At 39.2% G+C, this 12,482-nt stretch overlaps 1 protein-coding gene across 7 annotated transcripts in view; it reads right to left on the bottom strand.

Annotated features, from left to right (window-relative positions):
- KIAA0825 (KIAA0825 ortholog) overlaps positions 1-12,482 on the bottom strand; it is a 430,680-nt gene that overhangs the window by 287,299 nt on the left and 130,899 nt on the right. For all 7 annotated transcript variants that reach the window (XR_012850533.1, XM_075837231.1, XM_075837243.1 and 4 more), the window contains one exon: positions 12,242-12,432. Coding sequence is in view for 6 of the 7 variants with exons in the window: in XM_075837231.1 (XP_075693346.1) it covers positions 12,242-12,432 (191 nt within the window). In the remaining variant the exon portion in view is untranslated. The remainder of the gene's footprint in view (positions 1-12,241; positions 12,433-12,482) is intronic.

Below are 12,482 nucleotides of genomic sequence, written 5' to 3'. Positions count from 1 at the left end.
CACACAATCTTAGGATTGAATATGAGGCACACATTCCGTCATCATAGGCTAAATCCAATAACCAATTTATGAGAGTAGTAACATGGAATGTCAAGGGGCTATTGTCCCCTCACAAGAGAGCTATGGTTTTGCGACACCTACATAAGCTGAAAGCTGATATAGCCTTACTTCAAGAGACACACATGGTAGACAAAGATTTTGTTCGCATGCGGAAAAGCTGGGTGGGGGAAGTTTATGGGTCATCGGCGGTAAGTAAGAAAAATGGAGTAATGATCTTAATACACAAAAACCTAGTAGCTACTTTGCACACGCAACACACAGACACTGAGGGACGCCTTATACAGCTTTCCTTAGATACTCCAATAGGGGAAGTGAGTATATATAATGTATATGCACCCAATTCCAGTAATCGCATATTCTATCAAGAGTTACAGGTTAAAATTTTGGCAGATGCAACCATACAGAAAATAGTGGGGGGAGATTTCAACTCGGTGATGGAACCGGCTGAAGATAGGCAACGCAGGCTTCCTGTACAACCTCTCGCCACAGATGGTATCTTACCAAGCTTTTCACAGGCCACACAGTTGGGGGACAGCTGGAGACACATGAATCCAGATGGTAGGGAGTATACTTTTTTCTCGTCGCATCACAAATCATGGTCCAGATTGGATTATGTTTTCTTGAGCTCACATTTACTACAGAGGCTGGAGCAGGTAGATATCACCAATATGGTAATTTCTGATCATGCACCAGTGAGCTTGTTATTGATGGATACGTATCCCAAAGGGGGAGACTTCATCTGGAGGTTCCCGACTTTTCTAGCAAAAGATGAGGGTTTTCAAGATCTACTGAAAGGATGGTGGATAGAATATGACGGGGATAATGCGATTCACAGAACGGATCACGCGCTATATTGGGAAACGGCTAAGGCTGTTCTACGAGGGAAGATCATAGCTTATGTTTCCTTCAAGAAAAAACAGATATTTCAGAAATATGAGGAATATAGCGGAAAACTTAGAGGGGCGTATTCTGCTTTTCAGGCGGATCCGAGTCCTGATAAACAGAATAACTGGGTGGAAGCTAAGAGGTTGTTTGAGGAATGGCTTGATAAGAAAGAAAAGTATGGTAGGTCAATATATGAAGCTGAGCTTTTCCGGTTCGGGAATAAGGCAGGGAGGATGTTAGCAGGGCTATCAAGGGGCTTTCGACCATGCACACATATCACAAAATTGAAAGATCATACTGGCCAGCTACACTCAGATCCTAGGAAGATAAATGACATTCTAAAAAATTTTTATCAGGAGCTGTATGAGGAAGGTACGGGACCAGACATAGCACAAGGTAGTCAGTTTCTCTCCGGGTTGCATATGCCCACTCTGGGTGCGGATCAATTGGAGAGTCTTAACGCACCAATAGACATGGAAGAGTTGCAGTTGGCCATTGGGGGGTTATCAAATGGCAAGGCCCCAGGACCTGATGGGTATCCGGCGGAGTTCTACAAAATACTGCAGGAACAAATAGCTCCAACTCTGTTGCCTTATTTCAACTCTTTGATGCAGGGAACTAAAATACCAAATACGACAAACATGGCGTACATAAAAGTACTTCCAAAGGCTGGGAAAGATCCAACACATCCAGGTTCCTATAGACCCATCTCACTCATAAATCAGGACCTGAAATTGGTGTCGAAAATAATGGCAAATAGATTGGCAGTCTTAATGCCCCAGCTGGTGGGACCATCGCAAGTGGGCTTTATCAAGGGTAGAGCTGCGGTCACCAACATTAGGAAGGTTCTGGGGGTAATGGACGAAATAAAAGCTCGGCCATCGTCATCCAATCAATCAGCTCTGGTGATTTTGGACGCTGAAAAAGCTTTCGACAATGTTGAATGGCGATGGCTGAACATGGTTCTGGACAAACTCAATATACAAGGAAACTTTAGGAAGTACATAAGAGCGTTATACACGACCCCCACTGCGGCTGTGTGCACACCGGGATTTAGATCCCAGACGTTCACGCTACATAGGGGAACACGACAGGGATGTCCCCTGTCGCCATTACTATTTAACTTAGCGCTGGAACCATTGGTCCACACTTTGGAGTGTGGAGACGTTTATTCCGGGATAAATATAGGCAGCAAGGAGGTGAGAACTGCGGTGTTTGCGGATGACATACTCCTGTTTCTCTCGCATCCCGCACAGCATCTACAGAAGGTGTTTGATCTGTTCCGATATTATGGCTCATTCTCAGGGCTAAAGATTAATCCGACAAAATGTGAATTGTTGAAATTATCCCCTCAGAGTCAGACGGGTGACATAGAAATTTTGCGGACAGGTATTAAGATAGCGACATCACATATAATGTACCTAGGGATCCGGATAGGTCAAACACCGGGAACATTATACAAACTAAACTATGACCCGCTCTTCCAAAAAATAAAAACGGAACTGGCTAGATGGGCGAACTTGCCACTTTCATTGTTTGGCAGATGTCATTTGGTCAAAATGATATCGTTCGCAAGACTCCTGTATCCGCTCCAGACCCTGCCCATCCTCTTGAAACATAAAGATGTCAAAGATTTTAATGCCAGTATTTTAAAGTTTATTTGGTCAAATAAAAGGCCTAGGATCTCAATGGCTAAATTACAGGGCTATCACTGGCAAGGCGGGGTAAATATTCCACACTTGAGGGGTTACAACATAGCTAGCTTGTTCAGACATGTCGCAGACTGGCTGCACCATTCCAGCCATTACTCAAACTATGACTTGGATGAGGCATTGGCGGGAACTTATGATCTTAGTGCACTGCTACATACCAGACTAGCATCGCTTCCTAAACATGTAAAGGGTTCGGTGCTATTGAGAGACACTATCATGTGTTGGAAGGAGGTAAGAAAAAAGATGGGACTCTCATTTCAATTATCCAAATACCTGCCATTATGGTCCCACATAGATTTTCCAGTTGGGAGGTCTAGCTCCCTTTTCACTATGTGGAAGCAGAGGGGAATATCGACAGTGGGTCACATACTTCATGCCTCGGAACCTCGATTGAAAACGTTGCCTGAGTTGGTAGAGAAGTATGGGATCTCTCCGAACCATTTCCTCCAATATTTACAAGTTAAATCTTTTTGCACAAAATTGGTAAGGAACTTAGAAGCAGAAGTGGTAAACAATGCTTTTGATGAGGTCATTGGGGAGGAATCGCATAGAACATCGCTATCTAAGTTATACAAAACAATTCGGGACTTGTATATTCGGGTAGCACAGAGTGCCCATTTTGCATACTGGAGACGCACTCTGAATATGCAAGACATTAAGACCCCTATTTTGGAGGGCTGGAGGATAGTACGAAAGCATGTGATAAATGAGGTGTGGAGGGAATCTCAATTTAAATTAATGCATGCGGCAATATATGCTTTCAACATTCCCTTAACGGCTGCTAATCCACATCGATTGCACGCATGTCCAAAATGCAGCCAGCCAAGTACTGATCTATATCACGGCATATGGTCGTGTCCTAAGACACAAAAATTCTGGGAGGAGGTTATGGATTATGTACAGGTACTCTGGGGCAGAACTTTGCCGGTGGATCCTATGCTGCTTCTTTTCCATTCTATAGCAGCAATTAATATGGAGGAGGGGGGACCTACAGTAGGCATCCCCGCCCTGATGCATATCATATTTATAATCGCAAAAAGATGCTTGTTGAAGTTTTGGCTAGAATCTACAATACCGACGCTACATCATTTAACCCAACAGATGAGGACATATATGCTCTCAGACAAAGTAGAAGCGATAAAACACAAGAGACAAAAGACGGCAGGGTTTTTCAAAAGGTGGAGACCATTTATTGAGCAAATGACTACAACGGAAATTGGGATGGTGATGGAAAGTTTCAAACATACATCCTGGTATCTTAAGGAAGACATTAAGGGGGCCCTGGGAAAATTAAAAGTGCTTTAACAAGGTGGGAGGGGAAGAAGGCAAATACACGTATGAAGGGCTGAAAATATAGCAAGGAAGGGGACCAGGCTAGAAGAATAGAAGTTGGATGATGATGTGATGGTAGTAATTGTGTATAGACATAGCTAAAGGACACTGTGCTCTTGTCAGGGGTAAAGGAGAACTGTAACAAATATGTAAGCGGTGTGGCTAACAACGTTCACAGTATGGCCATGGCAGATGGACAAAATATGAGAAATATTGCAAGGATAATATGTGAAATTATCTCAGATGTAACATTATAAATGCTCCTGCGAGAGTGAAAAATGTAACTGTCTTTCTGTTAATACAAAGTTTTGTATTGTTTGTAAAATGTTTATATGATATTCAATAAAAAATGTTTTTCAGAATATTAGAGGTGAGTGAATTTCCTGAAATTCGATTTAGGTCTGATTCGTTCAAAGTGGCCGTCAGATTCGATTTGGTCTGAATACATTTGTCACAAATCAAAAGTGCCCTGATTGCCCTGAAAAGCTGCGTATGAAACTCTGAGGCTTTCTAGGACTGTATCCAACCCCTTTCTAGTTTTTCAGTAATTTGAAAGTGACAGCAACATATATGACTATGGGTAAACGGATAGCAGCCGATGGTAACAAACAGGCTGCTTCAAAAACACACTGCACTGCCGGATTTTTTATGCTTTTTAAAATTTAAAAAACGGTACAAAAATTATCCAATTTAGCAAATTAGATATATGCAAAACCCTTTGACGTCCATGATGTCTGTTTCAGAAGCCAGTGGCAGGCTATCAGCTCCAGGATTAATATTATTGAAGAAGATTTATGATTGATGTGATAAAGATTGATTCATAAATTTATTTAAGAATTGTATAGCCACAGCAGCACTCACTCACAGCAATAGCTGCCTATATCTGCCTATCTAACACACTGATACTGACTGACTCCTATCTCTCTCTAAGAAATTATTGTAAATCTAACTATTCTCCTCACTATGAGACACACTCACTGACACTATTAGGGGATCCATCTGTAGTGACATTTCCTGGTTTGGCTGTTTATAGTGGTTACGACTCATATGACTGTCATCCAATGTGTCATCAGTGACTCACACTTAGAAATCCCTCCTTTTTGGCTGCGCTAGAGGTAGCGCTGCATATAAGGCATTATGGGGCAGTCCACCAGGCTGTCACCGAGGTCATGTGATTCTTCTTCTTTGTCTTCTTGTCTTTTTCTAATCTGTAGAATGGCAGCTGCCTTTTGAGCGATTTATGCGGGCCGAATCCCAACAGTTTCAGATTCGCTTAAATCCAGAACTTTTGGGAAATTCGTAACTAATTTGATTTGTATAGAATCGATTTGCATGTCTTTAGTTAATATTGATATTCATAATTTAGGGTGGTCTGGGATGGTTATGGGTTAACAGTCAATATACCTGGAGGCAGAGCCAGCTTCAGGTTTATTTGAGCCCTTGGGCGATAGAGTCACAGTGGGCCACTTATACCTTAACTTCTTTCATCCACCCAGTATACTATACAACAATAATGTCACCAGTGTGGTCTTGTTGCATTTCTTTTTGTGTGTTTTTGCAAAAAATTACAAATATATTTTCCTGTCATTACCAAAGAACGCAAAAAAAATTATAAAAAAAAGCTACCTGCGCACATACAGATGTGCCCACACTTAACTTTCATGAATTGTGTTAAGTTATACAATTTTTCATGATACCAATTCAATACAATCTCGTGCCAAGCAGTAAAAAACGTTTTGTTTTGTTTTTAACATATGAGTCTATCAGCAACAGATGGTGAATGTTAAATGTGTCATTTTTTTTTTTAACATGGGAGTCTATGGGTTACGGATGGCTGATAAATGGCATCAGCTGGAGGTATACTTTTTTGTACATGTTTTTTTTAACATCTCGTGCCATACATCTCGAGATATGTCAGGTTTAGTGATAAGTTAAGGAAGGACCCTTCTGTACCCTTAGAAGAAGAGCTGCTGTATGCCATAAAGTTTGGAATTTAACCCTTTTACTGCTGGAAAATGTTGGTGTTTTTTTGTTCGTGCCTCCCCACATTCACAGCCATAGCAGCCTTACTTTCATATTTTTACATAGATGTATTTTGCAAGACGAGCTGTATTTTTTTAGGCCCATTTGCCTTACACAAAAGTAACCGTTTAATTTCTATAACATTTTTATTACGGGTTGTTACGGTAATGAACATACTAAATATGTCTGTTATTTACTGTTTTATGATGCTTATTTAATAAAAAGTATTAACAACATTTTGTTAGTAACTTTTTTTTCTACATATAATGTACTTGCCTAAAGAGAGATATATATATATATTTATATACCAAAAAGCAAAGGATTGGAGCAGCACTGTGAACAAATGCCTGACTAGGCTGGTGCAAAGCTTCAAAAATACAGGAGTGACCTCTCCTTATGTGTTAGATATCCAAAAAAGAGAACGTGAAGAAGCACTCAAATAAAGTGAATTCATTCATCCAACATGGAACCAAAACGTTTCACCTCTTCTATGAAGGCATTTTCAAGGCACCTCCTCTATGAAAATGCCTTCATAGAGGAGGTGAAACGTTGAGGTTCCATGTTGGATGAATAAATTCACTTTATTTGAGTGCTGCTATACGTTCTCTTTTTTGGATATATTTATATACCAGTACATTATGCCTGTGATGAATAATATTAACCACTTAAGTACATGCCACATACATGTATGTGGCAGCTATTAAGGTGAATTATGGAGCAGGCTCACAGGCTGAGCGGGCTCCATACTTAGCGAGTGTCAGCTGTGTAATACAGCCGACACCTCACTGCAACGGGCGCAATGAAAGGTGAATAAGGGGACGGCCCACTCTGACGTGCCAACGCTGTTGCCCCCCCTGTGCGGCGATCGCGTTGTGCCAATGGTCGTCATGGCAGCCTGGGGGTCTAATGAAGACCCTCAGGTCTGCCATCTTTGTATACCTATGAAGCCCTGCCTCTGGCAGGAGCATGTCAAAATCGCTATATACTGCAAGTGATCCAACGATCGCTGGTTCAAGACCCATAGGGGGACTAATAAAAAAAAGGTAAAAAACAGTTAAATAAAGGTTTTTGTAATGTTCCAAAAAAAAATAAAAAAATATTAAAAGTTCCAAAAAAAAAATCTTTTCCCATTTTTTCCCCGAAAGTAGTACTAAAAAAAAATAGACGTTACCATAACTGGCATCGCCGCGCCCATAAAAGTCTGAACTATTACAATATAACGTTATTTCACCCGCTTTGTGAACGCCGTAAAAAGAAAAAATGTAAAACACCTAAATTGCCGTTTTCTGGTACCTAAAAAAATGAAATAAAACGTGATCAAAAAGTCGCATGCACCCCAAAAGGATAACCCGCAAAAAATAAGCCCTTTCATCGCTCAATCAACAGAAAAATTAAAAAAGTTATGGCTCTCAGAATATGGCAAAAGTAAATATCAGCAGCACAACCAGCAATCAGACCATACGGGGCACATATGGATTCCAACCTCAGGGGGGTGCTCGCAGCGGATAACCCCGGTCCAGGGGAAATAGTAAATCCAAATAAAGAGGAATAAACTGCAGCACTCCAGTAGAAAAGTTTTTGTCTTCTATTCACCCAACATCACCTGCAACGTTTCAACCCTCACAGGGTCTTTGTCAAGCATAAAAAACATACATACTATATAGAGAAAACACCACAGTAACTGTGAATCCCCAAGGGTATTCATAAGCAGCGCTACAATATGTATATAAAAAAAATATATCCGGACCTTACACACCACACATCGCAATACAGCATATCCATCTTCCCCTTTACCTTCACTTATAGAGTCGGGTCAAAGCGTCTATGGCAACCTGACATGCGCACACTGATAGGGATTTAAAACAATGAATGAGGAGGGGAAGATGGATATGCTGTATTACGACACGATGTACTGGTTAACTAAGAACGCCAGATCTAGTTGCCAACATACTGTGAGCATTCGTGGTGGGTAAGGTCCGACGCCGGGATATATTTTTTATATAATTATTGTAGCGCTTCTTAGGAATACCCTTGGGGATTCACAGTTACTGTGGTGTTTTCTCTATATAGTTGTCACTTACACAAATCATGAATATGTATGAATTTTTTTACTATTTTATATTACTGCTTTGTAAATTAATTGAACACCGGATGTGATGTCATTGAACACTAATGATAAAAGGTATGCACCTATGTTTTTTATGCTTGACAAAGACCCTGTGAGGGTTGAAACATTGCAGTTGATGTTTTGGTGAATAAAAGACAAAAACTTTTCTACTGGAGTGCTGCTGTTTCTTCCTCTTTATTTCTCAGAATATGGTGACACAAAAAAATTATTTTTTTTGCCCATTCCACCCCACAAATAATTATTTTTCAGTTTCCCAGTGCATTATGTGGTACATTAAATGGTGTCATGAAAAACGACAACTTGTCCAGCAAAAAACAAGCCCTCATACGGCTATGTCGATGAAAAAATAAACAAATTATGGGTTTTGAAAGGCGGGAAGGAAAAAAGGAAAATGAAAAAAAGGAATAAAAAGTGATAAGAAAAAACTTTTCTACTTCAAAACTGGTACTAATAAAAACCTACAGCTCGTCCTGCAAAAATTAAGCTCTCACACAGCTCCATCAAAATGAAAAGAAATAGTTATGGGTCCCAGACTATGGCGACACAAAACTATTTTTAAAAAAATCTATTTTTGGTATCACCGTTATTGTATTGACCCGCACAATAAAGTCAGCATGTCTTCTGCTATCAACACCAAGTGCAAAACCACAAGAATTTATAAGCTGTTTCTTAGGCAGAAATTAAATCACTATCCCCTACAAACACCTAAGCATGGGGAAATACTTGCTGAACCAATGGGTTAAAAACAATGGTACTTAATAAATAAATAAATATATACACACACACACACACACACACACACACACACACACACGACAAAATAAACACAGCACCTTACAGACAAACTCAATATCAGGCCATGTGCACGTTACCAGAGGATGAATCAGTTCCCCAATTTGGATACAGACATATATATATATAGACAAAACCATAGAAGAAGGGACGGCACCAGGACTTCAGTATAGAGGAAAGTAAAGTTGTTTTATTTCACCAAGTGAGTGAAGTTTCAATTCAACACAGAACCTTTCTCAAGCTCACTTGGGGTGAAATAAAACAACTTTACTTTCCTCTATACTGAAGTCCTGGTGCCGTCCCTTCTTCTATGGTTTTGTCTATATATATATATATATATATATATATATATATATATATATATATATACACACACACATATATACATATTTAAATCCTGCCAAAATATTATCCCAGTTTTTTATTGTCCATCGAATATATTATACACCTGAGAAACTTGTAAAATGTTATTCTGCAGAGACCCCAAGTGTCTCCAGTGTGGAATGTCTAGTTCTGTAGACTTCCATTTCTTTTGAATGCGCCGAAACATAAAAAGGTTTTGAATAAGATACTCATATTTTTCTATCCTCAAAAAAAAAGAAAAAGCTTTCTTGGCTAGAGATAAATTGTCAAAATTTAGGAAAAATTGGGACTCATGGGTGTCTAGGAATATAATGTGTCATGAGACCAGTGGAAAATAAAACTATCACAAGGCCTGCAGAGGATGGTGTGAACCCACTGTGTCACCAAGGGATTTGACTTGGGGTTAATCCGGGGAGCGTAGTATTAAGTAGTAAGTATTGCAGTCTAATTGTGTGAGCGATCACACAAACAAACACATAGTAAAGTCCCATAGTTCAACTAAAAATAAAAAGATAATAAAGTCAATAATAAAGAAATGAAAAATCAAGTAAAAAAAAAAAAGGAAAAACCCACTTAAAACAAGCTACACATAATTGGTGTTGCCGTGTCCGTAATGATCAGAAAAGTAAAACTGATGTTATTTAACCCACACAGTGAGCACCATAAAAAAAAAAAAACAAAGCCAAAATTGTAGTTTTTTGTCCATCCTGCCTCATACAGCTACGTGGGCAAAAAAAATTATGGCTCTTAGAATATGGCAACACAAATACAACTTCTTTTTTTTTTTAAATGTTTTTATAGTGCAAAAGTAGTAAAACTTAAAAAAAGATATAAATTTGGTATCGCCGTAATTGCATCGACCTATAGAATAAAGTTATGATGTTATTTATACCACATGGTAAACTATGTAAATTTAAGATGCAAGAAAGAATGGTGACGTTTCTAGGGTTAAAAAAGGTAAAAAAAAAAAAGTTCATCAATAAATTATATGTAACCCAAAATGGTGCCATTGAAAAATGCTACTCATCCCGTACAAAACAAGCCTTCACACGGCTTTTGAAATGGGACGATAAAAAAAAAAATGCTTTCAATAAATGTTCATCTAGGCCCAAAAAAAAAAAAAAAGGTGGTCACTGAGGGGTTAAATGACAAAATTCTGGGCTGCCTGTAGCTGCCACTGGAGGGAGCTTAGTGCATTGGGATGTATAACGTTTCCATTCAACTAAGTATGTGGCAACAGAAATATCTTTATTTATTTAAATTTACTTTTCCTCCTAATTCTGTAGAATATAGAAAAAAATAGAAAGACCCCAATTTAAATATAAATGTTCTCTCTTATTTAACATTTAAAAAAAGTTATCACATGTGAATAAAGGTGGAAGTATAGTAGAAATGTAGAACACTGTTAAATGCGGAGTTATAGTGTCAACAATTTCTTGTCAGATTATACAGCCATTTAAATAGATTTTAGCAAGTATTTAGATTACTATACATATGCCAGCCTATTAAAGTTGTACACTTAATTCTTTCTCTGTCCTCTGACATTCAATATACATTAATCCCAAGCCTAATTCTACGTAACCGTTTAGCTATCTATTCTGAATGGTTCTGACTATTCTGAATGGAAGAAATCGGAAGAATTGCTCAGTTACAGTACAACATGAAGAATGAACCAGCTAAATCCTCATTAAAGAGGCTCTGTCACCAGATTTTCAAACCCCTATCTCGTATTGCAGCAGATCGGCGCTGCAATGTAGTAACAAAAACGAGCATTTTTGGCCAAGTTATGAGCATTTTTATATTTATGCAAATGAGCCTTTCTTAAGTACATCTGGGCTTGTTTAAAGTTATGTACAACTGGGCGTGTATTGTGTGTGTACATCTGGGCATTTTTACTTCTTTTACTAGCTGGGCGTTGTGAATAGAAGTGTATGATGCTGACGAATCAGCATCATCCACTTCTCTTCACAACGCCCAGCTTCTGGCAGTGCACAGACACACAGCGTGTTTTCCAGAGATCACGCTGTGACGTCACTTCCTGCCCCAGGTCCTGCATCGTGTCGGACGAGCGAGGACACATCGGCACCAGGCGACAGAGGCTACATCGACTTACCTGCAAACGCCGATGCTGCTGCAGAATCAACTGTAGCCTCTGTCGCCTGGTGCCGATGTGTCCTCGCTCGTCCGACACGATGCAGGATCTGGGGCAGGAAGTGACGTCACAGCGTGATCTCTCGAGAACACGCTGTGTGTCTGTGCACTGCCAGAAGCTGGGTGTTAACGAAGGGAAGTGGATGATGCTGATTCGTCAGCATCATACACTTCTATTCACAACGCCCAGCTAGTAAAACAAGTAAAAACGCCCAGATGTACGCACACAATACACGCCCACTTGTACATAACTTTAAACATGCCCAGTTGTACTTAAGAAAGGCTCATTTGCATAAATATAAAAATGCTCATAACTTGGCCAAAAATGCTCGTTTTTGGAAAAAAAAAACACGTTACTGTTATCTACATTGCAGCGCCGATCTGCTGCAATACGAGATAGGGGTTTGAAAATCTGGTGACAGAGCCTCTTTAAGTGCAGAATCCTTCTTAAAGATAGTGTGCATTAAAGCAACAGTGTCACCTAGTGCTAAGAGGAGAGAGAGAGAGGGAGAAAGAGAGAGAGAGAGATAACAGTCTTAATTCAATATTTCCATTGCTTGTAGTTATTATCATGAATACCATAGATCTTTATTGGAACTGTAGACACAAAACAATAGGTAATATTTTGTTAAGCCTTTTTTCAAACTTGCATAATTATTATTATTTTTTTTTTTTTGAACAATTAAAGAAAAAAAAATTCGGTGGACCTTAACTTTAAATGCATTGAGTTCATATTGCATCCTTCCAAAAAAATTTTTTTTATATTTTTATGACAAGATAGCTTCACCGCTATTACCGTATTTGCGATGCCCGCTTGTAGTTGGGATGAACCTGGGAGTATCTGTAGGTCAGCAGAGCTAACGTTTGCTCCAGAACTTCTGAAAAAATCTTGTGTCCATGAAATGGTGGTACGATGGTCCACAGATCATGGCGGAGGCCACTGCAGAAGTAATGCCACATCTGAATGGAAAATGAACAACGCTCCCCCTTTAGAAATAAATATATAAAAAATGAAAAAAAAGTCGTGGTTAGCATAA

This window comes from Rhinoderma darwinii, chromosome 1, assembly GCF_050947455.1.
Source record: "Rhinoderma darwinii isolate aRhiDar2 chromosome 1, aRhiDar2.hap1, whole genome shotgun sequence".
Taxonomy (NCBI): Eukaryota; Metazoa; Chordata; class Amphibia; order Anura; family Rhinodermatidae; genus Rhinoderma; species Rhinoderma darwinii.
This window is presented reverse-complemented; position numbering and strand designations above follow the sequence as displayed.